We start from the raw sequence: 27,877 nt of genomic DNA, 5'->3' as shown, positions 1-27,877 counted from the left end.
ATTTTGACCTCCAAAAAGGAGTGGATAGCTACCTATCCATATCTCATCGGTTGGAAAATACTAGATAACAGTAGTAAAACGCAAGCTATTGTTCTACCATATCGAAAGCGCACTCTGCCTACAATTTAACAAGAAGTAAGACCTGAACTAATCAACAACAACCCTGTTTCCTGGACCCCTACGGTACGTTAGCTTGGCGTTACCTTAGACAACCAGCTTACCTTTAAAGCACATATTGAAAACATCAAATCTAAAACATGCGGCCTTCTCCTTAACCTATATCCTCTCATCAAGCGACGGTCCTCTCTTACAGTAGATAGTAAATTAATCCTGTACAAACATCAGGAATCAGATCACGACAAATCTTTAGGTTAGATAGGCTAGGTAGGTTAGATAGTTTAAATAACACTTAAACTACAAAATAATGTAAGGGATTATTCCTTTCATGACGGCCTTAAGATGACATTCCACTATCATGCCTGGTCCAGGGAAAAGAAAAAAAAGTCATCCTTTTGGTGGATTTTCTTTAAATACAAAAGATACCCAAGAAAACAACACTGTAAACACTTATGAGAAGGAAACCTGAGTACTTGTTCAAACTGAGCTAAAATATGTAAAATGAATTATTGTTAAATAAACCCTATTTTTCATTCTTAAAAAAATGCCATTTAACGTACAATATAAATAAGCAGATACTTAGGGTACATCCCACATACATATAAATAACAAAGGCATCAAAATAGGAAGCGAAAAACAAACTGACGAAAATAAAACACTTAAACCATAGATCAACCCAACAAACTAAAACGTCCGAGTTGACAGCTGCTGCTGCTGAAACGATTCCAAAACGGCACAACCACGTGCGCATTATTGGCCGTGTATGGTTTTGTGCGTGAAGACCATTACGCAAACAATTAAGGCTTGGCTGGGGCTATGTGGCTGTGGTCTACAATGGGAAGAGACCTACGGACCCCAAAGGCGCAACATTAATGCTACGACCGCCATCTCCTACCAACCCCCCCCCCCTCCCCCTTTCCTTCCCTACCCTACACTGCGCTCCATCGTGGTTGATCTCCACACTACCTTTGCTAGCCGGGCGGTCATTAACCTACGCAAAGCGGGCATACCGTTCACCGTTTTCCACCTGGCCCCGTTTAATGTTTTGGATTCAAATGTACGGCGTGTGGATATGGTTTTTTTTGTTCTTTCTTTCTACTCAACATGTTTCTCTTATCCACCGTTTTTCGCTGCGAATCCATATAAAGATGAAAACCCGCAAAGAATCGAACTGGAAGTCCACCCCCGGTTTACCACCATTGTTCTAGGCTCGTTACGCTTACCAAATCAAAGTAACTAGCAGACGGCAACGGAACTACTTGTTCACAAGTTAGTTCCGCTTTTTTGTTAAGTGACTAGCTGCTAAATAAAAAGAACTGGGGTTATAAATTCTTTTCGTCTTTCTTTTTGCAAGATTAGCGGAATATTTGCTCGGTGACGAAAGAAACCCGTGGCTGATGTCTATTGTTGTTTACAGTAAGTAGGAGAATTTAGATAGATTTTCCATTCCAATTCGTTTGTGGTGCAAAATTCCGTATACCTGAGGCTTATGTGGTTTGTTACAGGGTTTCTGAATAGAACTAGACAAGTGCGAGGCATTTCTAGACAACGCTCAAGATGAACTAGACAGCGGGTAGGTTGAACCGGACAACTGTCGCCCTTTCTCGACAGTGGTCAAGTTGAACTGGACAAACGCTAGGTTGAAGTGGACAAACGTCAAGCAGAACTGGACAGTCATATTTGAAATGTTTTGTGAAACGGTTTGAAGCGTTTCGGAAACGGTTGGCAAATATGAAAACTAAAAACATAACTACTGAAATACACATTTTTTCTAATTTCCAGTTCTAAATAATTCCCCCACGAACTTCACACTACTTTCACATCAAATAAAATTACAATCAGAATTCTGGTTTTATTTAAAAATGTGAGGTAGAAATAAAATATTTGCAATACCTGTTCAAAATTTTATCTTTTGACAGACGATGACAGAAGACATTTCTGTTTATAATCACTGTATCGAGTTCTTGCCACTGTTGTCATGGATATTTTATGGAATCAAAAATATTTAATCAGACGTACAAAAATGCATATACATTTGTTCTACCGCTGTACTTGTTCAAAGTACAAACTATATTAATGTTATTATTGAATGCATGTAAATTACAAAAAATGTGTATTCCTACGGTGAGTTTTCAAATATTTGCCAAGCGTTTCCGAAACGCTTCCAACTATTTCACCAACCAGTTCAAATATGACTGTCCAGTTCTACTTGATGATTGTCCACTTCAACCTAGCGTTTGTCCAGTTTAACTTGACCACGTTCGAGAAACGGCGACGGTTGTCCAGTTCAACCTACCCCGTTGTCCAGATCATCTTCAGCGTTGTCTAGAAATGCCTCGCACTTGTCTAGTTCTACTCGGAAACCCTGTAATGTTAGCTCTTCAGCCATACTTCGTCGATGATGAGCGAATATTGCTTTTTGGTAGAGTTCACCACGAAGGAAAAACAACAACCGGCCGGTTTCGGGGGAAAACTACATCTCCAAACACTACTCCTTTCATGTGATCCTAAGCATAAAGCAGAGTAGTTGGCTTTTGATGGTAAAAAATGCAAGAATTCTGTGCAGAAAACTATTATTTGACCATTTTTTTCCAAAATTACATAACAACTCCGAGACAAAACTGCACTACAAATCTCACCGAAAATTTGTCGCCAAAATGAGTCTTTCTTTTCTCCCAAGAAGGAAGGCAAACCCTCTTTGGGACAAGGCTCTCGGAATCAAACAAGCTTCTTTCACATGCAAAATATTAGTAAACAAAGATAATGCTGCAATGGACACATGCCTTTGAGGCTGTGCCTTGCTCCAAACGAAACAAGCCACCCTTCATCCACATCCCTGTTAGCAAAAAAGACTGCGCTGTTCGTCTCACATTGAATAGTGCACTTCAGAATTCACCATGAGTCATAGACGATACGCACACACACATGAACACACAAACACAGCATAACAATGTTTCTCACACAGCACACACATGCGCACTAGATACGAGCAGGGGAAAGGGCAGATATACGTTGCATATGGAACGAATGGAAAAATAAGCCCCAACACAGCTGGAAACTACACATTACAGACTGAGCGAAAACTAAAATCAATGATTTGCGTCTTTGCACCCATCCTCCAACAACTAGCAAGACACACAGGGCACATTGGAAATCGCATAGAATGATATGGCAGAAAACACTGGTCAGCACAGCCTTTTTTGTAACGTTGCCAAGACAAACTTTGATGTGTGCAATCGGTAAGGTAATGATATTTTCTATCTTACCTTAACAAAACACAAAGCTTCTTTCCAGCGGACTCTTCTTTTCTACACGCTTCAATACTTCCGTTGCAACACTGCAAAGCTAGCACTGTGACTGCATTGGCAGCCAACTTTTCTGCTCAAGATGATGATGAACGCCACTATCACCGCTTGCTGCACCCACTTTTGCACTAAGCTTTTCCTTTAGCAACGAAATGCGGTTGTCAAACCGCCGGCGACCCAAACACGAATTTTCAGAGCCAGAGCCTACTTTATTGATTGGATTTGGAAACAATTCAGAACACCACCAAGTGACACAATCGCACGCGCATCGACGACGATGACGGCGAAACACCACCGCGCGACAGAGGAAAAATTAGCTCCACAATTGTTAACTAAAGAAAAAAAACTGCCTCGTCGAAAACACCGAAAAAACGCAACGTGCCGGAAAACTTTCAACTTCGCATATGAGCCAAACACTCGCTTTTCGTCCCCCTATGCCACAAAGGGAGCGAAGGGGTGAAAGGGTGCACTAGACGGGCTGGACTGGGGTCCACTTTTTTTTTTTTTTTTGGTTACGAGAAGGTCGGCCCCGAACGTATTGGCAAGCGGATCCGCGCACCGGGTACGTAACACCCACCACCAAAACACTAACTCTGCAAGGCTCTTTTTAACCTATCCTTCTTCTTTACGTTTTTTTTTTCTATCGATTTTTGAGTTTTCCTTTTTTATTTTGTCGTTCGTCGTGGTCGTGGTCGTCGTCGTTGTCGTCCGGTTTGTTGTCCACCGTTCAAGCCGTGGAAGGCTTTTTTTACGTACTGCACTCGGCAACGCGTGAAAACGTAATGAGAAATTGGAGCCTGTGCAAAGAAAGCTCGCGCTTTCTCAACCGCGCTAGTACGCACAAGCGCTGCTGCTGCTCACCGCCTTCCAAGCGATATTGCTCACGCTCACTACCACAGAGCTTCGGGTTTTCTCACTTACCCATAATGTGAGAAGACTGAGCAGGACGGGAAAACGGGACGCAACGTAATTTTTGCGACAGAAACTCTCCATTACTCTCTTTTGTCGGGAAAAGAAAGGGAAACCGTACAATATCAGTTTTTTTTTTACGCTGTACTGGAACTCTACATTCCCTTAAAACATCAAATATTCCAAATGTTTTAATCCACCCGCACACAGATGGGAATGAAAACGACGGTAAACAACATCAAATTGTTCTGTTTTTACATTCAAGTGCTAAATTGTGCCTTTGCTCTTCATTTTGCTCGCAGGCAACGCTGAGCAACGTGGAAAATGCGAGAAAAGTGATACGAGGAAAACATGAAGGCAGCCATCGGCAAAAGGTCACCGATGGACTAAAAAACACTAGATATGGGGGTGTGTGTGCGTGTTGGTGGCAAAACAATGATATTACCACCTTCGGCATTTCACTTCAGTACCGGTGGCATTTTATAATGATTGGGAAAAATTCCTTTACAACCTGTATCACACTGCAAATGAGCTGATGCCGATGGAAATTTTCCTACGAGTTTGTAAGATGGGGGAACTGATTAGCATGCCCAGTGGATCTTAACGGATGGGAAGCTTAAAAAAATAGTATACCAATCAAGAATCATGATTACAATGGAGTCATAACCTAAGTTATAAGATTACCGAATAATTTTAACTGTATAATTGAACAATCTAAACCTAAACGTAACTTACGTAGGGCTGCGTTTGACCTGCCCATATATAAATCCAGCCCTTATAACAATGTGAGAGACAATCGATTATAGTTAATTAAAGAGATGTCGCATTTTAGCTAGAACGGAAACATATAACATCCTGTCATGGCTAACACTAAAACCGTTCCACCCCTGAAGTTTGGATCGACATGTGCAAGAGTTTTTGAAAATAATTCGGCTTTGCGCGTAATATTCTGAGCACTATTTTCATTTTATTTGTGGCCACGAGTATTTTAGTGCACAATAGAGATGGCTTCTCTGGAACGCACCTAAGGGTCCGATCCGGTTCCGGTACGTGTGATTCCATTTTCGATTCTAAGGAAATGGAATCGTCTTCCGGAACCGTCCGGAAATCGGAACCGTTCAAATCGTTCGGCGTCGTTGGAACCGTCAGAACCGTCGGAACTGTCCGGAAGCGTACTTAGCTAGTATGTGATTCTGAGTTTTTTTCTGAGTTTTCTCTACGTTTCTCTCTGCGTGCACCTTTGATAATCGGTTCGATAATTTTGTATCTTATATCTTTTGGGTCTATTTTTTAATAACACTAGAAATTGATGGGTTTATTATTATTATATACACAAATTGCGTTTGTTTTCAAGAGTCCCTGAATAGAATGCTCTGAAGCTTGTCGTCTTTTACAAACTACTGCTTTTACTTACTACTTTTAATTAACAGCTACAAAAAATTTTCATTAGTAATAAATGTTATTCCCCTAAGGTCACGCCGGCCATCGAAATGGCTTACAAGACTACCGATACCACACAGTTGAATAGTCAGTCCCAACTACGGGGGGACGGTCCTCGTATGGGATTTGAACCCCGGTTCTGCCGTTTGAAGACCGGCGCCGATGTCGCCTACCGATGTAGACTACCGGGCCGCTCCATGGCTATAGATACAACCTTACCTCCCAACGGAGGTGAGATTAATCGTAATCTTTCTTCCTTACTGTAAAAAAAGTTATTGAACGGACGGACGGTTCTGACAGTTCCGATGGTTCCGAACGGTTCCATCGGTTCCAGGTGGTTCCGAAAGGAGTGGTTAGACCTACCTGCCGGAACTGGTTCCGACATTTTGTAGAATCGCCCAGAACCAGTTCCGCCTTTTTACCAATTTTCCCATCTCTAGTGTAAACCTATTGCGAGGTAACTGATATAGCCAACATCTACCGATAATATTGCCTCCGTGCACAGAAATGTGATAGAAAAGTTTTGATAATCAATAGTTTTGCATACGATCCAGCACACGAGTAAAAATGAGTTTCACATTACGGTTGTACATAATTAAACTTCCTTTTCGTCTTTTCAGCCAGTGCCGGAACCGGTATCAGAACGAACTATTCAGCTAGGGATAAATGAAGTCAAGGAAGCCAGAAACGATAGACCAAAACCTTCTGAGCTTTTACATGTAGTGCCAACAACCAATCTGCCCTCTGTACACATAAACCTCGATATATTTTCTCATCGTGCACCTTATACCAACATCAGTCATTATGTACTATTTATTTCACCGCCCCTTTTTGCTAATGAATAAAACACCTGCTCCGTTTAGGCGAGCTCCATCAAGGCACACAACAATGACTTCATTAAGAAGGTCCACCAGCACTAGCACCACCATATACGTGACCATACCTCCCCGTAAGCGCCATCGCCGTCGCCAAATGTCCGTGAATGCGTTCGTTCGACAGATAGTGCGTGGGACGACACCACGAAGAACTCGATCGAACGGATGCCTTCCAAATCGACAAAACGTATGATGTCAGCGCGGCTTTATCTGTCTCGAACAGCCAGCCACCACACACACTTTGCTACGCCTACGGCAAGGTCAAACACATGCCACAAGCACTTTTTCGAGGATTCAAGCATTCAAGGGGAGTAGATTCGTACTATCAGCGGCTGCCACCGCTCCAAACCAGTCTTTGTTCAAAGCAAACGCTTCAAAAGCGAACAATTCGTGTTGGAATTTCGATGCTTTTTCCGGTTTACCCATGTGTCTGCGAGATCTGGCGAGTCTCGTGCAATTGCGTCATACCAACAGAAAAAGCTTTCCATGTGGGTAATGGAATCCTAGGACTACGCATGCTCCTTTTCCTGGTACGGTTGCTCACGCTCTGTTCAGGAGCAATCTTTAAAAGCTCTCACGAGAAAGAAGGATTTTTTGTACTCGCAAAAACACTTCAACCATCATCTCATGAATGGAAATATAAGGATTTGCAGTTTAAACTTCATACAAGGTTTACAAAACACGTAAGGAGAGATAAATACATTACAAAAACAACGTCATGCGCCATATGGGGCATTCGATCACCCCACCGTCTGGGTAGTTCGCATTGATGTGTCATCACAAGAGACCGCCTGCCATCTTCTACCCCCCCCGTTTACTTTGTACGATATTTTTAACCTTCTTCCACTACACAAAAAAGCTCCAATGCATAAAACAACAAATCCGCATGCACTTGACCACTGTTTGCACCCTCACATACAAGTCACCGTTGTCTTGGTCTGGTCGCTCGCGTCAACGTCATACCATATCGATCAACAGCTGTTAATAGGTTTGGTACACTGTCGTCGTCGGCTTCATCGTTCATATTCTCCTTTCGCGCTGCTCACCGCCAACCAAAGCCTACTTAATCTTGCATAAAGCAATACGTATGTGCCTACATCGATTAAATCGCCGTTTTGAATTATGCAACGCCATTTACGCTATCGTTTCTGGGTTAATATAACTGCGGTACAACGTTGTGCGTATGGCACCTTTTTTTCGAGTGTCCTCCCCCAAGGACACACTCTAATACAACACTCTATTACCAGTGTCTTTGGTCATTCCAGTCGAGAAAAATCGATTCACTTTTTCCTCCCTTTCCTACCAACACAATAGAGGGCTACAACTTAGGCAATTCATCCGCAGCTACACCTCTAGCATACACGTTCACGCCCGGTGAGTGTGTGTGTGTGTGTGGCTACGTATGTGTATGTGAGAGTTCACGAAACAATAGTAGAAATGGTAGGGATTCCTCTTTCTAGTGTCTATTGTAAAACGTAAAACGAAAACACTGCAAACACCGTAACCACACATACTATTGCACACGCACTCATACACACAGGTTGTCGCTATGCGTCAACCATTTGCCCCTGATCGATCGTTCGCACACAAGGGGGACGAAGAAATACACAGCGAATGAACAAAAAAAATCGCACACAATACGACACCGTAAATACGCACTCACACAATCGCATGTTACTGTGAGGAATTTATTAACGTAAATGGATCTAAACTCCCGATTAGAATACGGTGATAGCATCTATTCGCTCCATTGATAAGAGTGGCCAATAGTAGTGAAAACAAACTGGAATGATTAGATTCTCTCACAACGGTGCTGCTGTTTTTCATTTCAAAATACCAAATTATCTTTTAAAAAAGATCACGTCAAGAAAGGTTGTTCGTTTCTAAACATCAAAGGAGGACACATAACGCCCAGCATAAAGCTGACCACAGCTAGCCAACCACTTTGCCTGCCATCTTTGTTCGTTGCTAGGGTTTTTTTTTCGGCATGCGTAAATGCTTACGCTGAGAGGCTTCTTTTGCTCAAAACGGCGACGGCGTTCGATTCCACCGACGGAGGAAGCAGCAACCGATTGCCTCAGTCATAGATCGATTAATTTGCGTTGGTACTGGATTTGGTGACGTGAGTTGGACAGGTGAAATGGTTCCGTTTTTTCGTAACGAGGTTAAATAAAAAAAAAGAAATACTTACACAATGAGTTCGTCCAGAAAATTGTTGCTTTCCTAACGAGGAAGTCACGGAATTATGCTCCAACAAAACGGGAGATGAATTTTTCGTTACCCCAAGGATGGGTGCGATGACTCCGTCGTGTATCCTCTCCGAAATCCTTTCTCGCAAGTTCCTCCGTTCCGTTATTCCTTTCGGATGCAGCGTACAAGCGTGTTGCGTGTGTATGGGGTGCGTAACTGCGCGTGTGTATGTGTTTACAAAAGCACGCACACTAACAAACCATGAAGACACTGCTTTTGCACAATTTTCGCACTGCACACAAAGAGGATTAAATACACCTCACCGAATAAAATGCACTAGCGCTTCTGTGAGGTTGAGGGTTGGTAGGTAGTTTGCACTAAGGATTATTTTCTTCTTTTCTCACAAACGTGCACACACACATACAAATTTCACCTTGACTCACAATTCGTTGCACACTCACGGGGGTGGTCTCACATTGAGGGTGCGAAAAAAAAACTCTCACCCAACGAGAAGATGATTCGCACGATAATCAGCAACACACACACAACCAGGCAGCTAGTGCTGACGATTGTGATGCGATGATAGCGATGGTCGTCAGCCCCTTTGCGAAACAAAAGGATAACTGGGCTAAGTAAGCGACGATGTGTTGCACATAACAACGCCACTATACACGCACACACACACACACGCTTCACTGCTGATCACGGATCGAAACTTTTCTGCCAAGCAACTTCCACACTGCGCACTGCACTGCCGAAATTAAGCGATCCAACTTTCAGGGGTCGCGTACACGTACACACGTTTGCTGGTCACGCACGCCACGATGCGTCCGGGCTAAAAGGAGGAAAATTTTCTGGCGAAAGCGACGACGACGACGACGACGTCTTTTCGCGATACCTCTTACTTGTAACTCGCTCTGTGTTCGGAAAAACGCTGATGATGGCGCTGCTGCTGACGAATACGGGACAAGTGTGTTGTATTGCCGTGTGTGTGCTCATCAATTCTCATACACACACGCGCATACACAGTTTCGTTCTTCTCTTTCTAGCCACAGTTAATAGGCTTTGCCAACGCGTATGCTGTACTTTGAAACGGATGATCAACACGCTACACGCACACTAAGAAATTCGAAATTTTCAACTGATTATTGCAACTGTCAACTCACTTGCTTGAGCAAGAATAGCATAGGAAAAGTTTTCTTTGCTATAAAATTCGCCAAAAATTATGGTTAAAAATTAAGATTTATTTCGTAATTTTGCAAAATAACACATTACTTCGTTGTGTGGTTGCGATACAGTTTTTTTATGCCGAAAAAACAGGAAATTCTACGAAGGAATCAATTCTCCTTCATCTGATATTGCAAAGCGAACTAAACAAATGTCAATCATTCGTTCAGTACTCGGCAGTCAATTGATCGAAACAGTCACACCATTGTTTGTGTGTTTTCGCCAAATTTTCTTTCCATGGTGCTGTGCCAAACCGCGATAGCATGGAGCAGGAAAAACCCTATTTTGCTGTAATAGCTGGATTATGTGCTTCCTTTGCAAGTTTGTTCGGAAAGTTGACCGCAAACAGTGGCCGGCTGTTAGATTGGGTTGGACTTGCTTCCGTAAGTAAACATAAAATCTAAATTATTTCTTATAGTTTAGGTTACTCTGTCTGTTAAATGGTTGTTGGGAGCATTCTTGTTCTACGTTGGTCGTCATAATCGCTTATTCCATTCAACTATGGTGGAAAAGCGCAACAAAGTTTCCTTGTCAAATGGCTTGTTTATGCTGGAACTGGTTTGACAGCTGGCGGTTTGATAGCTGGCAAAAACAGGTGGAAAAAGGGGGTAGCACAAAAAAACTCGGAGGCTTTCTCGCTAGAAAGGACGCCCGTATTGTTGGTTTTAACAGTGTTCGGTAGCAGCTATTGGTGAAGCGAAAATACAATCATAAACAAACGGTGGTGGCTGAGAAGCATATCCCGGAACGCGAAGCTTCAACCGTGGTGTTACAGCGACGCTCACGATGGGTCCGACAAAAATCACCCCCGAAGATCAAGCTTTCAATATTAACTTTGTAGGAGAGGTGAAAAAACATCCGTGTTTATTCGACAGTTCGAACCCGGATTACAAGCAGCAATCGCTGCAGGACAGAGCCTGGCAAGAAGTATCAAACAGCGTCAGAGAAAGTACAGACACCTGCAAAAAGCGGTGGCGTAATTTAAGATGTTGTATGACCCGCTACCAGAAATCGCTCCGTGACAGCAGTGATCAGGCAGCGAATGCAAGGCGGAAACCATACTATCTGTACAATCACATGCAGTTCGTGCTGCCACATTTGAAGGCACGAGAGGAAAGCAGCGCCTACGAACCGGAAGAAACGTTGTGGGCAAAAGCAGAGAGTGAATCTATGAGCAAGCACGAGGAAGCGGAGGAGGAGGAGGAGGACGACGACGACGACGATGACATGGAAACGAACGAATTTGAAGCAATCGACGTACCGGAAGAGGATCACAACCAGCAAATTAAGGAGAGTATTCTGGATTCCATAAAGATCGTACCGATAGGCCAAGAGCAACAGACGGTTGCAGACCACCATCATCACCACCAGCAACACGAGCAAGACATACTTGAGCACAACGAAACAAATCCCACCAACACAACAGCGTTCGAAATTATTGCTACACCTCCGCTCAAACAAGCCCGTCTGTCTAACACACAAACCAGCGTGGGTTCGGTCAGCCCGGCCGGGGGAAGTCCGCTACAAACTTCGGGAACGGAATCGAAGCGAGATTTGATCGCCCAGCGTCAATTCTTTACGATCCAAACGGCAAACATCCCCATGTCATGCTACTCTACCACACCGCTTACGTCCCAGACTCTGCCTCACCATCAACAGCCGCAACAGCATCAGCAGCAAACGATTTCCCAACAACAGCTACAGACGCAAGTACCGCCGCAATTTACCATCATTCCGAACACACCATCAGCTGTAGCGAGCGATGCTGATCACAACTTTTTCCAGAGTATCGTTCCCGATATACAGACGATGACGATGGAACAGAAGCGAAAGTTAAAAATTGGCATCCTACAGCTCATAGATGATATTCTCAAAACGTAAAAGCACGGAACCACGAATTGCAGTTATCGAACACTCGTCCTAACCTTTCCCTAGTAGTGGGGAATGACAACTCATCTAAGTGGTACCTATATGAGTCTGGTAAGCTAATAGATGGCCCGACATTTATGATCCATGTAGAAGTAGGTCATTTAGCCAAAAAAAAGAGAAATAATAATTGTAAAATTTTAAGAAGGAAATTGTGAAAGGAAAAGCAAAAAAACATTTGAACTAACTCTAAAGAGCTAACAGGCCGAAAATGCCCTATTTAATTCAGTGTTGTGCAATAGATCTTAAACCTACAACAATTTGTAGTTAGATGTGTAAGATTTGTAGTATGTAAAGTGAAAAATGTAAGAGCCTGTAAAATAGAGCGAGAAAGAGCAAGAGATTTTAAGCTTAAATTAGTTTATAGATTTAGGAACAATTTTACCCCTGTATTCTCCTTTTCTCATCCCCTAACCCGACATAATTGTACTGTATAACTATTGTGAAACATGTCAAAAAGCATAATTTATCGTATGCATAATTTTATCAGATAACACTCTATAAAAGAATAAAAGTTCAAAACGATGTACCTAACAGTTAGTGATGGCAAAGTTCCATTTTTTTGGAACGAATCGAAACTAGTATATTTTCAGAAAGGAATGGAACGAATCTTGTTGGTTTTTGGAACCTACTTCAACAAAAATTGAAAAGAGTCACAGTGTCTGGCTGTGCAAGAGTTGTCAGTCTAGTCTTCTGGTCTACCTAACAATATCGTGTATCATGGAGCTTCATTCCTTAGAGAAGATCGCAAGTGCGAAAATAAATCATCTATTTTCTTTTTCTTGGCGTAATGACCTACTAGATGACGCCGATCATCGAATGGCTAACTTGTCTTGCTGATACCACGTAGTTGGATAGTCAGTGCTCACTACGGCCCAGCTGGGATTCACATTAGAGTTGGGTTCAATGAACGGTTACTGTACATTTCGTTCAATTCAATCAAATGATCGAATGAACTTCGTTCGTAAACTATTGTAGAATACAGGTTGAGCAAACTGCACGTCCAATATAGAAAGTGATCGAGAACGGCAGGTCGAACGAACTGCCTGCACGTCCAAAATCGTGAGCGATATGGAACGGCAAGTATAGGTAATTTTGAGAACACGTGTTTTTTTTTTTGTTGCAAATATAATACGCAGTTTTCGATTGTTAGTTAGTAACATATAAGCACAAGCATGTGTAATTGTCAACATCTTCACTGAACGCTGCTTTCTAAATTTTATTTTAAATATGGAAGATTGAGCCTACAGTACAATTCCAGCGGTTTGAAAACCGGTATCGAACAATAAATAAATGAGAATAACATTTAAATAATTCCCCTTGTTTTGCTTCCCTCTTTTTTCAATGCAACGTGTACAATTTTGACAAACATAAAATGAAAAGCGAAGTTTGACTAGCAGTCAAATGAAAGGCTGCTAACCAGTGACTTAATTAATCCTCGATTCGATCTTGCTTTTAATGCATAGGAATTTCTGGTCACTAAAAGTTTATATGTTCCTTACACAAATTTTGAATGATTCAGTTTGTTTTCATGGTTCTGACTGGCATTTGAAACACACCTGCTCGTGCCATTGAAGAGACGGAACGAACGTAATAGCTTTGGAACGAAATTCTCATCACTACTAACATTGTATTCCAGTTGTATTCGATTATTTTGTGTGTGCTAGTGTGTTACTAATTACTACAATAAACCTGTCTTTCCTCTCTAGTGGCCAGTAGGTGAAGTCTTGGTGCAGGCATTATGTGTACTCATTATGATACTGCTCAACGGTTGCGTTTGGCGATTCTTCGTTAAAGCACTGCACACTGGAACCGGATCCACGCTTCGCGCATCCTTGGCCAGCGCTGCCACGAATTATGTCGCTTCGGTGAGATGAAAGATGCCAAAGCCTGACACAGAAAAATTAGTTTATTGAACGTTTTACTATCGTTACAGGCAATTCTAGGCATGCTGCTATTCAACGAGCATAGCACACTGCTTTGGTGGCTCGGAACGTTGCTCGTTTTAGCAGGATTGCTGTTGATTATCGGTGGTTCGGACGAGGAAAGTGAAGCGACACATTCAAACCAGACACACCGGAAAGGAGAATAAGGTGTAAAAGAGGAGTTTTTATTTTATATCATTACACTTTGCTTTGCAAAAAAAAAATCCTTGATTGCTTGCTTCATGTGGGCATTAGCCGTTTTAAAGCATAGTACGAATAGAAGTTTTAATGCGTTGCACCGCATTTGAGATCGGTGCGACGATTACATACAGTGCGATCGTTCCGATCGCAATCACTAGCGTTAGACGCACGTTTGCATCATTATCCTCCTGGAACCAGCGCGAATACACACCCAATGAAATCGTCGTTACGGCTAGCAGATACGCAACGGTTCCAGCAATGCCATGTGCCAGCTTGCTGTACATCGGATGGATGTAGTGGCGCAGCTGAAAGGCGTACTTCGTAGTAATACCGCCACCAATCGATGCGAGCGTAAAGCACACCGTTACTAGACCAAAAATACCATGCAGCGTCTGGAAGTGTGGCTTACCAAGCCGCACTTTGTTAAGAAAGATGCACACGGATGCGATCGTTATCAGTATGCCGGCAACCGCCTGCAGCAGCCAGTGAAGGAACACTTTCGTCCGATGATGACATCGGTATGTGAAATAGTTTGCTCCAGACATCGTTAGTACCGCTTGGGACATCAGGATCAGGTACTGGAAGTAACGAAATTGAGAGGATTTAAATATATCTGTTGGCATTAAATGATTATGACGACAGTCTTACCCCGATGGACATGAACGTAGGATGCCAGGAAAACAGTACCATTGCCTTGTTGAAACAGTGGTAAGTTATATACCCTGCCACGCCAAACATTAATCCATTGATCAGTATGTTGGCGAGCAGCAGCTTTCGGCTAAATGTGATCCCTCGATCGAATGCTCGATTATTCACGTTCCGATTACCATTTCTTTTGTTCCGATCCATCCCTTCGTCTGTCGCAGGTGTTTCCTCCTCGACCGAACCTTTACGTTCCTCCTCACGATAGTCAGCAAAAAGTTGTTCGTGTTCTGCGCTGGTTGCTTCTGGTTCTTCCCCACCCATGCCGTTGTGTTGATGTGAACCGTTCACTGGAAGACTTTGCCTTATCTCGTCGCGGTCCCTACCGATAGCAATTCTACCTACGTCGGTGTTGTTTTGCTGTGTTTCCACTAAATCAGCTGCGAAAGAGGTAAAACGGACGGGGTTAAAAACAATACAACCCACTGTTTACATTAATGGCTTGAGTTCCCTCCGATGCCGGAAGATCGTGCTGTACAACCTGTTGATCTTGTTGCATCTTCCACCAATAGATCGTATGGGACGGTGGCGCGAGATTCTGTCCCATCTTTTCCCATGGTTTTTGCACTGAAGATCCTGAAACCTAGCGTCTTACACACTGCGATTCTGAATGATCGGCATTCTCCGCTTGTGGTCAATTTGCGGCTCATTATCGCTCAAGTGGTGTCTGTCGGAGCGTGGATTAAGCAAATAATTTGTTTGTACAATGATTTCCTTCTTATCTTGCGTGTATTCGGGAGACTGCAAAGGCTCCAAATCGCTCACTTTGGAAGTGCAGATAGATAGTCAATTTCTTAATCGGTTAGTACTAAGGGATCGAAGGGTAGTCGTCCATCGATTGGCTACCAACTCAAAAATTTTGGACGTTCATGTAATATAACAATCTGCTCATAACATCAAAATTTGAACTAACCCCCAGACCGAAATTAGCGGAAATTGGGACAAGTATGCTACGTTAAGCTGTTTATGCTGTATCTTAAACTTAAACTTACTTAAACAGGTTTTTAGAAGCTGATTTTGCTTCCATTGTAATTTTACACTTATTTTTCCCTCATTAATCAACCGTACCGTGATTGATTACTAAAACAACCGTACCATGATTGTTTTAAAAATTATAATAAAAAAATTGTATCATACCAATTTGGTTCACCAATTCCTGCACTTTTGGGGTTTAAAAATATTTTCATAATGACCAAATATTTTAGCATTTCAGGTGTGTTACCGGTGAAACTTGGTGTTCTGAAGCGGTTTGTGTCACCAAACCTCCTTTCGCTGCTTTCGGTCACGGATCTGACTGCCGATTCCATTCTAGCCCTTGGTCATCCTTTTCTGGGACCTATTCCGCTTATAAGTAAACGCCATCTTACTCTTCTCTGAACTACTAATGAAAAACATACAAATCTGCTTCTGGGATTCAATATCAGGTCGGACCTATCGAGATATAAATTTCAAGTCAGAATTTAGATCTAGTGTTTGTGAATTTTTTTTAAACTCTGCTCTCATTTAAAACAGATAAACCGAGATTGCCCCAAAAGTTATTACATTTTCAAATTTGATTACTTTGTGTGAAAAAATAACTGTTTCTTGAGCTGCCTGATTCGTCGTTTTTTGTCTTAACTTTGACATGTAATTAACAGTTCATTGATATTTTGTGTCTTTGTGTTTTGAGAGTGTTGTGTTTTATTTTAATTGATTGAAATGTTATAAGATAACACTGAGTTTTTGTTTATCAGCAGAAAAAGATTATACAGGCAGAAAAATTGACTATTGTTATTGGAATTTTGTTTACTATATCTGATTTTTGTATAATTGGTTGATGAAAACATACTAGGGCTCACAAGCCCCAACTTCCGCTACGCAATATCGTTCGCCCGACGGTTGCATCCCTGTACCGGGTGCTTAACATGCGTATGAGTATGTCTATGTATGGGTGACAACAAACGTTTGGAAAACGGCGCGCATTTCAGTTTATCAAAGGAGACGCTTTCTTACGCCATTGTGCGTTACAACTGTTCAGTGCTAGCTATTCTTGTCCGCAACTCATATCTGTGCTCTAATCTCGTTCATATTAGCGTGCATCTAACAAAAATGAAGAAAAGTAAGTGCATGGGCAAATGAAAAAAGCTTTCGCTTCCTTTTTATCATCGTGCTTTCTTCCCTGTCCGCGTTCCCTACAGCAACCAAATCATCCCGTGCCGGGCTTACGTTCAGTGTCGGCCGCGTATCGTCTTCGTTACGAAAGGGACGGTACGCGACGCGCATCGGCGTCGGTTCCACGGTCTACATGGCGGCAGTGCTGGAGTATCTGGCAGCGGAAGTGCTTGAACTGGCCGGTAACGCAGCGCGTGACAATCACAAATCACGGTTGACGCCGCGCCACATTCAGCTGGCCATCCGGAACGATGAAGAGCTGAGTAAACTATTGCAGGGAACTACCATTTCCCAGGGTGGCGTCATGCCGAACATCCATTCGGTGCTGTTGCCACGCAAAACCGGCTCCAATACGGCCGGAGCCACCGGACAAAGTCAGGAGTATTAAGGTGGTGCATTGTGTTCATCGGAGACAACGAAATCGATTTTTGAATGTTATTCTATTGTTAAGCGTTTTTAAATGTTGCTCAGGAACAAAAGGGTTGGTTGAGTTTGGAAGGAATTTGGAATGGAAGCAAATACTGATGGTAATTAAGACTTAAGTCACATTCCTGTAATTTTGAAGGCTTCCTATGATGATCTTTAAGCGTTAGGTTTGGAGATGTACATCGCTCAGTCGATCTGATCACTCAAATACTCTCCATAAAGGGAAGTTCGTTGAAGATTTGCAATTATTTTTTCATGACTTACAGATTAGTACGATGTGGTTTATTACAGCGGCAGGGACGTATAATATTAGTAATTGACGGATTTTATTCTTTCTGATACTTCAGTTAGCAGTAATCAATTGTGAAAAAAAGCAGAATACTGTATCGTTCATTACTGTGTATCGAAATAACTTGCAATAAAAACTGTATGATTCATTTCACGATTTGCATGTTTTCCTTATTGCTAAACAAATTTGTAGGCTTAAACTCTACCTTAACAACTAGAAGCACATCATCAGGTTAGGAGATTGGATGACGTGTAAGGAGGAAACGTGAAAGGAAGATCGGCTAGGAAAGTACGAGCTCGCAGTGAGCATGAAGGAGCATACAAAAGAATGCCAGAGTGCAAGGACGTCGGTAATACCGAGGAGCGGTCTATAAATAAGGAGGGCCTGGGCACGATCCCGTCTACTTTCTAAAGCATCCAAACCAAGCGTTTGACTTTCTATTTCACATATAAAGGTAGCCGGGAGCTATGCGGACCCAGAAATCATCTGAAAACAATCCTTGTGAACAGCGTTGACTGTGTTCAAGTTTAGCAGTCAAGGTCACGGCAGAGTGGTTCCAACTAACAGAGGCATACTCGAGAGCTACGTACAAGACAACAGTACAGAGATTTTAAACAGAGGATCACTAATACCATCCCGCCGCCAAGACCGAAAATAGGCAGGAACAGTTTAATATCATCGGCATACAATAGACCGACCGGAGATGGACAGAATATAAAATACATAGTTTACAAACAAGAGGAAAGGACTGAGGACACTTCCCTTGGGAACCCCCGAGATGCTGGTGAAAGAAGAATAAAAACTGGAATCAATCTTTACTTGGAATCTCCTACCAACAAGAAAAGAATTCATTACATGCGATTCGTCCAACAAAAGGATATTAAGGCAGGTAGATATTTAAACTTACGTAAACTTAACGAAAATGGTACTGGTAATAATAAAGGACATTTCAAAACACTCTAGTTACATCCATATCCTTAATTCCCCATCCCAAAAGATTTTGTAATCGCTAAGCTGGAAAAAAAGGAAAACCCTATTCATCCTGCCCATGGCTGCCCATATCGACCACCTTACAGTTTCGTGTTAGAAATCCCATTTCGGCTTCGTATAGAATCTCGTTGATGAGTCGCTGCGAGAAGGTAACCTGTAGCTTGTCGAATGAACGCAACTTATGCGCTATGAGCTTGCCATACACGTCGAACTGATCTTCTTGATGACTGCTGAGGATCGTCGGCTTTGAAGGCGGAATGTTTTGTTCCTTGGCTTGTTTCAGAGCATGTTCAATTTGAACTTGATCTTCTTTCTGGTTTGCTGAACTAAGTTTCCGCTTTTTAGCGGTAATGTACGTTTGTGACGTGCTCGGTGCAGTGGATGATCGGCAAGAAACAGAAGTATACTCAGACATTGTATCACAGTTAATGGGATCGATTGCATCATCTTTATCACTCTCGGAACTAACATCGTCCAGCTCATGATGATCCTCACCGACGAGATCATCTGCATAATGCTCGATAAAGTCACATTCTTCGTCGTACTCCTAAAATGAATTAATAGAACGTTATAGAAAGAAGGATGGCGACTCATATTCCGATATACATGGTACGCACTATTACTTCTTCCTTTGTATCATCTAGGCACTCGTCCGTAGTGCTCGTCGGTTCCTTCACCATGTTGTCTTGGTCATTTAAAAAATCGAACAAATAGAAATACCACAACGTTGGCTTGTACACATCCTCCAAGGTGGCTCCCGTCCGAATGGACTTCTTCATTTTGATCAACTCGCGCCGATAGCTTGATCTTAGCCCATAAATTTTCCTCTTCACCTCCTCCTTGCTTGCAGATTTGTCTACCTCACGGTACTTCCTGACCAACGCATCGTAGGCGGCCTTTCTTTTCGTACGGTCCGTGTATTCCTTCGCATTTACCTGCCACAGACAGGGAAAACTTTTGTATAGCTCGATCAATTCTGTAATGAAAGGACGCGAGAACAGGCGCAGGTCAGCCATTTCCCGTTGCTGGATGCGTTTCTTCGACAAATCTGGTAGAACTTTTGTTTACAAACATGCCCAACACCACCAGGTGTCAAAACACGCCAACCCTTGATGTTCACGATTCGGACGTTTGGTTTGGTTGGTGGTCGTTTTTAATGGTTTAAGGTTTTAAACTATTTTTTACATGAATGGAAATGTCTCAACGGAAACCAAATTTGTATTATGATTGTTTGTTTTAATCTACGAAAGTTTCATCGGTTTTATTTTGGCATAATACTCGTTTCGAAGTGGCTGATGGTCTGATTGGCGGATTAGATTTTCCACCAAGTCGATCTAGAATCGTGTCAGTAATTATTACAGTGCCTTGGAGTGGTGCTAGAGGAACTAAAAAGAAAGATGGGGAACGAGCTTCGGGCTTAGCGAGCTTATAGGTCACGCCGGCCATCGAATAGCTTACTAGACTTGCCGATACCACGTAGTGTGGTTAGTCAGTCCTAACTACGGGGGGACGGTCCGGATGGGATTTGAATTCCGGTCCTGCCGTGTGAAGACCGGCGCCACTGTCGTCTGGACTACCGGGCCACCCCTGAAAAACGAAGCCTTGTAATAAATGTTAACAAAAAAGTCATCAAAACAGGATATCAATTGGCCTGCCACACCCAGCGGCTTTTACAGATAGCAGATCGGCCTGCATGACTTTAGAACAAGCTGTTGGATAGGTAGCTAATGTGTAGACGCGACTCAATCAATGCTGTCGTGTAACTGACAGCATCTGATTTCGAAAAGGCCGTTAGGGACTTCGGCAGCGATCGGGTGATCGATCGTTGTACTGGGATTAAGGCTGCGGACTAAAACGGTCGTTTTTAAGTAATGTTGTAAATAGAGTATAAGTTTTTACCCAAAGTCCAAGTGTGCCGTTTTACGAAAGTGTGTCATGTGCATTCCGTTCCGAAACACAACACAACCACCTAAGAAAATTTCGTAGATGAGCTTACAAGCGGAATACAGCAGCTCCCCGATACACGCTTATGTTTGGAACCGAACGCTATAGCGTATCTCGAGTTTTCGCGTACATCGAATTCGCTTGGACACATCGTTTATACTTCATGTTAAAGAGTTGAAAAATAAACATAAACAAAGGTTCACATAAAATGTTGCGGCAAAACATTTAGGTGTATTTTGCGGTCAGTTTGAATATAACTGAAATCAAACGGACTAATAATACTCTCAAATAAAAATTTACACTGAAATTACATTCATAATCCGTTAAATTTATTTCAAAAATGTTCACTGATGCATAATTTGCATAGCTTACATTATTTGGACAAAACTATCCATTAATAGTTGTTTTTTAACGGTTTTCTTCTCATTATATATATTTTGTATACCTCTATCTCCTTCCTAACTCGAGAGCTTACATTTTTAGACCGTTCCTCGTCGTTATCCATCGCTTCAAATTCTGATAAGGCCTTTTCAATGTTTTCAAAAACTACCTCCAATCTTTTTGAGCTGAATGTTTTGTCAACTAACTCTTGACTTTCATCATCGCTCTCCTCGTTATATTTGTCTAGCACTTTTAAAGTTTGCATTTGAATGAGCTCATTATTCGTCAAAGGTTCAATTTGAACAAAAATAAATTTTCTTATCTCTTCCGCATCTATTTCCATCGGTAATACATCAGCCGCAGATTCTTCAAATTCTTCAAATTCTTCTACCACAAGTTGCATTTGATCAGGAGTGCCGTTTGGTTCCTCATCATGTGTAAAATATGTTAGGCATACTTTTTCCAAAACGCATTGACAGTGCTCGATTTCACTTCATTCCATGCTGCTGCAATACTCTGTATGGCAGAAAGAAAATCATAATTTTTCCAGATATTGTTCATGTAGAATGTCGGGTTTTGCTCAATGATTTTAACAATTTTAGTGAATGTACGACGCAGGTAGTAGGATTTGAATTTAGCAATTACACCCTGATCCATCGGTTGTAATAATGATGTAGTTCTTGGTGATAGGAAAACTACATCGATATTAGGGTTTAGTTCGTTGAGGGCGATTGGATGTCCTGGAGCATTGTCTAGTAATAAGAGTGCCCTAAATACAATGCCTTTATCGGTGCAATACTTTTTATTCTCCGGCACAAAGTTGTTATGAAACCATTCATTAAAAATCGCACGAGTTACCCATGCCTTCTTGTTGGCCTTCCATATCACTGGTAAGGTGCTCTTGGTTTTTGTGAATGGTACACTGCTAATGGTTTTAATTTCAAATCACCCGTCATGTTACTTCCTACCATGACTGTAATTCTTTCTTTATGTAACTTCAAACCAGGCATGCGAATCTTATCATCGAAAACGTAACTTTTTGTTGGCATCTTTTTCCAAAATACAGCAGTTTCATCAACATTTATTATTTGTTCCGGAAGAAATCCTCTTTCTGCTATTATCTTTTCCAATAAGTCAGGAATGTTCTCAGATGCTATTTCATCTGCACTACCTGCTTCTCCGTGTGGAGAGTTTTTCAGGTTTGCACGATTCTTAAATCTGTTGAACCATCCTGAACTAGCTTTGAAAGAAGTTTCTGCATCATCCGAACTTTCATTAGTACCTTGTACATCTTGGTATAACGATTTTGCTTTGCTCTGAATCATGTTTAAACTGAGAGGTATCCGCTTATTTATCAAATCTTCAATCTGTAAATAGTTCAATTAAATCCGAAGTCATAAGGCCGAAACACGTACTTCGCTTTTCGCTTTTCCAACAGAAGTGACGTCTCTCCTTTATTGCACCAGGTTGTTTCACATTTTGACATTTGACATATCCACGTTTGACAATTGTGCTTGACCAAGATATTTAGCCGGTTTTGCTTGAAGCAGGATGTTTACAAATCCATATAACTAACAAACTTTCCATCTGTTCTACCAACTCATTTCGTTTTCGCGTTGCCATTGTAGCTCCATTCTCGGAATTCCGCAGATTCTCTTTTTGTTTGACGATAGTCCGGACTGTTGATTGTGGTCTTCTTATTTGCCGTGCTATCGCTGCAAAACTTTTACCGCTTTCAAACATCCTTATTATGTCCAGCTTTTCTGCAATTGTTATAGCACACTTCTTCCGAACATTTTTATCATTTGATGCCATTTTTGTACAACCAAACTGTGCTGCAATTTAAAGTAACGAACAGGATCTAATCATCCAATACCAAGTGAAAATTACTTTTTCGTCCCACTCTTTTCATGCTTATCGGTTTAATAACCCATATTGAAAACTTCAATAGGGCCAAAACATTGGAAAATTGTCAACGTAGAATTCAAACGACTACGGTAAACGTATTGAAATGTCATTTTCTCAAAACATAGTGTATAGCGAAATCGCGTATATCGAGTATGGCGTACTGCGGGGCTGTACACAGATCGCATAACACTCGGGAAAATTCAAAAGAAAGGAAGGTTCGGAAAGCTACCTTGGAATCTGAATACAGATGAGCAGTAAAGTTAATTTAACTTTTAAAGAATGGGACATGTACCCATAAGTTGCCGGTCTACAAAGCATTAAGAGAATCGTGTTTCACAATCGCAGAATAGTACCGGAAGGCCAAGGTAGCTGAACTCCTGTACCGAAACGGGTAACATCCTTGCAAAGAAGAAGAAGCAGAAGTTTGTAGCAGACGTTTGCCGCTGTCAAATCGTGTGTTTTCAACGAGCCTCAGTACCGCGGAACCGAAATGCTACGGCCAGAAGTTGTAGAAAAACTGAATTGCCCATCCGTTGGGCTAGCCACATCCTGGACCATAGCACGGAACAATATACCTTTCGACAATCTGGAAGCAGCGTATACACTGTTCGAGCGAAAATATTGGCCCTTTCCCAAAGGGAAGATAGCGAAGAGCAACAGCAAGGCTGCCGGTCTCCGTGAGCAAGGAAATGCGGCATACAAGAAGGATCTGAATGACCCGGGAAAAGCGTTGCAACTGTACAATCAAAGCATCTGCATGGCCAAAGAAGGTTCTAAAGATTTGGGATTAGGTTACGCAAACCGGTCCGCCGTTTACTTCAACAGCAAACAGTATCGTGAATGTTTACAAAATATTGCATTGGCCCGGTGCCATAACTATCCGGCAGAAATGATGCCAAAGCTGTTGCAACGAGAAGAACGCTGCAAGCAACTGATGCTGAAAGCGGACAGTGAACGCTTGACACCGGAGAACCAGAGCACTATGCGGCATTGTGCGATAAAATCATGCCTAGAGCTTTGCAAGGATGGAAAAGGTATTTGCACAAATCGTAGCTTGGATGTGGGAGAGAAGGTACTGGTCGAAAAACCGTACGTTCTGGTGCTGGAGGCAGAATTCGCATACGAACGGTGTGATTACTGTGGTGAAAGTAATGCACACAATCTGATACCCTGCCGGGACTGTACCGCTGTGATGTACTGTAGCGAAGAATGCAGGGAACAGTCGCTTCAGCGTTACCATCAGTTCGAATGCGAAATCGTAGACGATCTAAAACTGCTTTTCCGTGGGCCGAAGGCTACACGAATATTTCACGTTATTTTGCGATTATTCTGGCACGGCGTATTACTTTTCCTTGAGGACACGGAGGGTTTTCTCCAGCGAATCGAAACACCGGCGGAATTGAAAAAGTATCGCGACCCATTCACACTGGAACCGTCCGACTACGTGCTGCATCTGAACGCCACCTATGCGGAAACATATCCTAAGGCCAAGCAATCACAGACGGGAAATAAACATAATTTGTGTATAGCACAAATAATGACCGTACTGATTTACGTTTTGACGGTCCAAGAAAACACATCACTAGCGACACGGCTCGAAGGAAAGTCGGGTAAAAAGAAATTGTTGGATTTGTTGCATCGGTTGGTTCATAACATGGGCTGTCTGGTCAATGAGGATGTGGAGCATGTAATGTGCTTCTTCCCGTTTGCAAGCCTGCTGCAGAGCTCCGACACACCAAATGCGGAACAATTGTTACAGAACCTCCAGTCGGTGGTGGTGCTGAAATGTCCGGTTGCCGAGGGAGAGCAGATAACCATCGCTAAAAAGTAAGAACACGCTTTCTTTACAGAGTACCTCGAGGTTTTTTGACACGTTCCTATGTATTTTTGTTCTCGGTCCGAGTTTTTTTGACTAGTTACTTTATATTTTTATCTCCCTCTACTGGTGTTTGATTTGGTTTTGATATGATAAAGCTTAGAGTGAATTTCTCATATAAAAGTTTCCGAGTACTCTGAGGAACTTACGTAAAAAATAATTTATTTATACATCCTGGTAAATTTGTAAATTCAAAACAAGTTACACTTACAACTGTCCAGAATTCTTCAGAGCGCTCATATGGGGAAAAACCTTTGAAAGAGATAAAAATATTTGGGCACATTGCAAAAAACCGTAGGAAAGTGTAAAAAAATGCTGAATACCCTGTATCTCGAAGGTTCAACAGAAAACGATAACTAACATATTATTTTACTTTCTTTTCGAAGAATAATGTAGAAATGGACGGCCAATACGTAAGAAGGAGGAATTATTTACGAGTTTTCTATCTTACCATCACACCTTACTAAAGATATGTTGTTTGCTGCGAATTTGAAATGAACTGAATAAAATAATGTATTAAACTGTAAATTTTGCGGCTTTTTTATTTTTATTTTATTAACTTTTAGCTTTTAACCATTCATTCATTCTCTTAGCGTATGTATACGTTAGCCCGCTTACTTATCCTTGCGATCGGCGTTCAAAGAATTCAAAATACGGTTAACCTCACTGGCCACCAGATCATCCAGCACAACACCGTTCACATCGATGAAGTTTGCCACGGACTTGGTGACCGTAGCTTCCCGAACTCCGCGTGAATCCCTCAGCTGTACCGTTAGCTCATATTTATCGTCATACTTCTTCATGTCCGAACTGGCTTGCCACCGTTTAACATTGCCATTGCCATCTTTCTGGTTGCCCACCACAAAGATGCCCTTCTCCACGTATGTCGTGTAGATGGTCAGCACACCCATCAAGAAGAAGTAGCAGCATACGCACACGATCAGTACCGGCTTCGAGGCGGGGAACGAATACTGATAGTCATAACCGAGTGCCACCAGGGCGATCGCAACCGCCTGCGCACAAATAAACAGTCGCCCATCGATGATGGCGAAATGTTCCTTCATGTTGCTGTGCTCCATCAGAGCAGTTTTCACCGAATCGTCCAGCGCGTGCTTAACCGCAGTTCCATCCCATTTGTTGATCTGAACGACCTACACACAGCGGGAATGCATTTCAACAGGAAAACAGTTGGTTAGCTATGCATCTCGTTGCAGAAATCTGTGACGTGTCCCGTTTTCCCCCGAGGGAGAGCAACACATCTGTGACCCGCCGTTACTTACCTCGTCCTCCTTAGCTGGGGCATTTTCCGATTGCTTCTTGTTTTTGTTGGACATATCGAAGCGTTCTGGTGTGAGCAGTGGAACTGGAAAAGGATCTTAGCAAATCTACAAACAGGAGATAAAGTAGCCGGCAGCAGATATTTCTGTTTTCGATTGTGCACCGTACAGTGTTGCCAAGGAGTTGATGACGCTTTCGGGCTTGACAAGTCAAGTTGACATTTCTACACCCTGGTACCCAAGGAACTGAATTACCACAAGGTGGTACTCTGCTAGTGATACTTTTTCGTCGAGTCGAGCGAATTCCTTTTAAAGGAGAGAGATATAAATGGAGAGAAGATGATAGAGATCCTGCTGTGCTAGCTTGTTTCTTTCTTTCGTGCAATTAAAGAATAGACCAATATTACGGCCAGTTCAGGCATCCTAGACTTCAATTTCTTCAATTTTGACAATCCTATTGGGACACTTTCTCAAAAAGAGTCAATATCTATAGATAATTGAAGGGGTTTTGTCTATTTTATCAACACAACCAGTCGTCGAGTGTATCAAACTTATTTATTTTAAGTATGAAGGCTTACGCCGTATTATCAAATGTATCAAACTCTAAAGTTTTTTATTTTCCAATTCAAACCCTTATACCTAATATGATCCCTTTCGACAGTAGATCGGAACTGGTTAAAAGACTCACTATGTGTTATCACATGAGTGGATGGCATTATTCTGTGAAATATAGGTCACGCCGGTCATTTCGTGACTTACTAGACTTGCTGATACCGCGTATTGAGCACTGACCTTCCGTACTACGGAGGAACGGCCCGGCTGGGATTTGAAACCCGATCCAGCCATTTGACGACCGACGCCGCTGTCATCTTCACCTTCGCACCACCCCGAAGACCATTAACGGCAGAAAAACTCCAATATTAGCCGACATAATCGTCTCCCCAGAGGCGATTTTTGGTCATCCGTTTATTTAAGATTTTGTATGCTATTTAACAGATGAATAGGATGACAGTTTTGGTTGCAACACCAAACAAGTGACTGAGTTTTTTGGAAAGAAATGTTTCAAACACTTATCGTAAAAAACATTCGAGAGCAAAATGCAAAATTTAATCATTGGATCAAATAAAAGACAAATCTTCTGAAAGAATAAATTTGTACAGAATTATCTATAAACCGAATATCTGAGAGTATATGTAACTAATTTCCCTATTATTCTTCCATCATAGTAAAATCCGCAATGCGTTTAGTCAATTACAAAATTTAGTACATATATAAGCGAACGCAATAAGTACCGTGGCCACCCGTATTACCTCATCTGCCGAGTTCCCTTTTCCTTTTCATCAAAACTAAGAAATACCTTTGGTCTCTCATTCGCTCAATACGTATGGGTATAACCAATATTCTCTTCACTGTCACACAGGGAAAACCCTGCAATGGACACCAAGTGTTTTAAAATTGTTGCTCCGCGCGCGCAAAAACAGCGCGAGCGATTCGAATGTTTCAGTTCGAAGAGAGAGCTTATCGTGAACGGTCACGAAGCAAATACGCACCTCAGAGTTTTGATCGACGATACCAGCAATACGCCGGTCGCATTTTAACGGCAGTTGGTGTAATGTTGAAATCGAACAACATTAATGGGCTACGGTTAAATGAGTTGTTGTTTACCTGATAGTAAAACGTTTCAAAAAGTGTGCCAACTAGTTACATAAAACAGTGATTGCCCAAGGTTTGAAGCATTAACACATAAAGTCTTTTAAGTGAAACGGTCACAATTTGCCATTCGGTTAAAGTGATTAACGAGACACAGTTTCTAGGGGG

The 27,877-nt window shown here is 42.0% G+C and overlaps 8 protein-coding genes across 8 annotated transcripts in view; 5 read left to right on the top strand and 3 right to left on the bottom strand.

The window, feature by feature from the left end:
- The window catches only part of LOC126556435 (uncharacterized), a 507,197-nt gene that overhangs the window by 254,559 nt on the left and 224,761 nt on the right, over positions 1 to 27,877 (top strand). The gene's annotated exons all lie outside the window — the stretch shown is intronic.
- Positions 10,286 to 14,081, top strand: LOC126567390 (uncharacterized). Its single transcript, XM_050223612.1, has 3 exons — positions 10,286 to 10,446; positions 13,699 to 13,857; positions 13,926 to 14,081. The coding sequence occupies exons 1-3, from the start codon at positions 10,327 to 10,329 to the stop codon at positions 14,079 to 14,081; spliced, it is 435 nt and encodes a 144-aa protein (XP_050079569.1). The 5' UTR covers positions 10,286 to 10,326.
- LOC126556175 (uncharacterized) lies at positions 10,847 to 11,944 on the top strand. Its single transcript, XM_050211398.1, has one exon. It carries the CDS (start codon positions 10,850 to 10,852, stop codon positions 11,942 to 11,944), a length of 1,095 nt encoding a protein of 364 aa, XP_050067355.1. The 5' UTR covers positions 10,847 to 10,849.
- On the bottom strand, positions 14,163 to 15,364 carry LOC126567389 (uncharacterized). Its single transcript, XM_050223611.1, has 3 exons — positions 15,244 to 15,364; positions 14,764 to 15,197; positions 14,163 to 14,693 (listed from the first exon to the last, which is right to left on the bottom strand). Exons 1-3 carry the CDS (start codon positions 15,362 to 15,364, stop codon positions 14,175 to 14,177), a joined length of 1,074 nt encoding a protein of 357 aa, XP_050079568.1. The 3' UTR covers positions 14,163 to 14,174.
- On the top strand, positions 16,906 to 17,356 carry LOC126567388 (histone H2A, sperm-like). The gene is made up of 2 exons (XM_050223610.1): positions 16,906 to 16,915; positions 16,995 to 17,356. Exons 1-2 carry the CDS (start codon positions 16,906 to 16,908, stop codon positions 17,354 to 17,356), a joined length of 372 nt encoding a protein of 123 aa, XP_050079567.1.
- Positions 18,711 to 19,695, bottom strand: LOC126556530 (uncharacterized). The gene is made up of 2 exons (XM_050211791.1): positions 19,291 to 19,695; positions 18,711 to 19,220 (listed from the first exon to the last, which is right to left on the bottom strand). The coding sequence occupies exons 1-2, from the start codon at positions 19,687 to 19,689 to the stop codon at positions 18,717 to 18,719; spliced, it is 903 nt and encodes a 300-aa protein (XP_050067748.1). The 5' UTR covers positions 19,690 to 19,695; the 3' UTR covers positions 18,711 to 18,716.
- LOC126556110 (uncharacterized) lies at positions 23,397 to 24,741 on the top strand. Its single transcript, XM_050211322.1, has one exon. The coding sequence runs from the start codon at positions 23,397 to 23,399 to the stop codon at positions 24,735 to 24,737; it is 1,341 nt and encodes a 446-aa protein (XP_050067279.1). The 3' UTR covers positions 24,738 to 24,741.
- On the bottom strand, positions 25,393 to 26,234 carry LOC126556334 (signal peptidase complex subunit 2). Its single transcript, XM_050211586.1, has 2 exons — positions 26,063 to 26,234; positions 25,393 to 25,933 (listed from the first exon to the last, which is right to left on the bottom strand). Exons 1-2 carry the CDS (start codon positions 26,114 to 26,116, stop codon positions 25,397 to 25,399), a joined length of 591 nt encoding a protein of 196 aa, XP_050067543.1. The 5' UTR covers positions 26,117 to 26,234; the 3' UTR covers positions 25,393 to 25,396.

This window comes from Anopheles maculipalpis, chromosome 2RL (genome assembly GCF_943734695.1).
Source record: "Anopheles maculipalpis chromosome 2RL, idAnoMacuDA_375_x, whole genome shotgun sequence".
Classification (NCBI taxonomy): Eukaryota; Metazoa; Arthropoda; class Insecta; order Diptera; family Culicidae; genus Anopheles; species Anopheles maculipalpis.
Note: the sequence above shows the minus strand (reverse complement) of the source record. Positions and strands in the feature narration are given on the sequence as shown.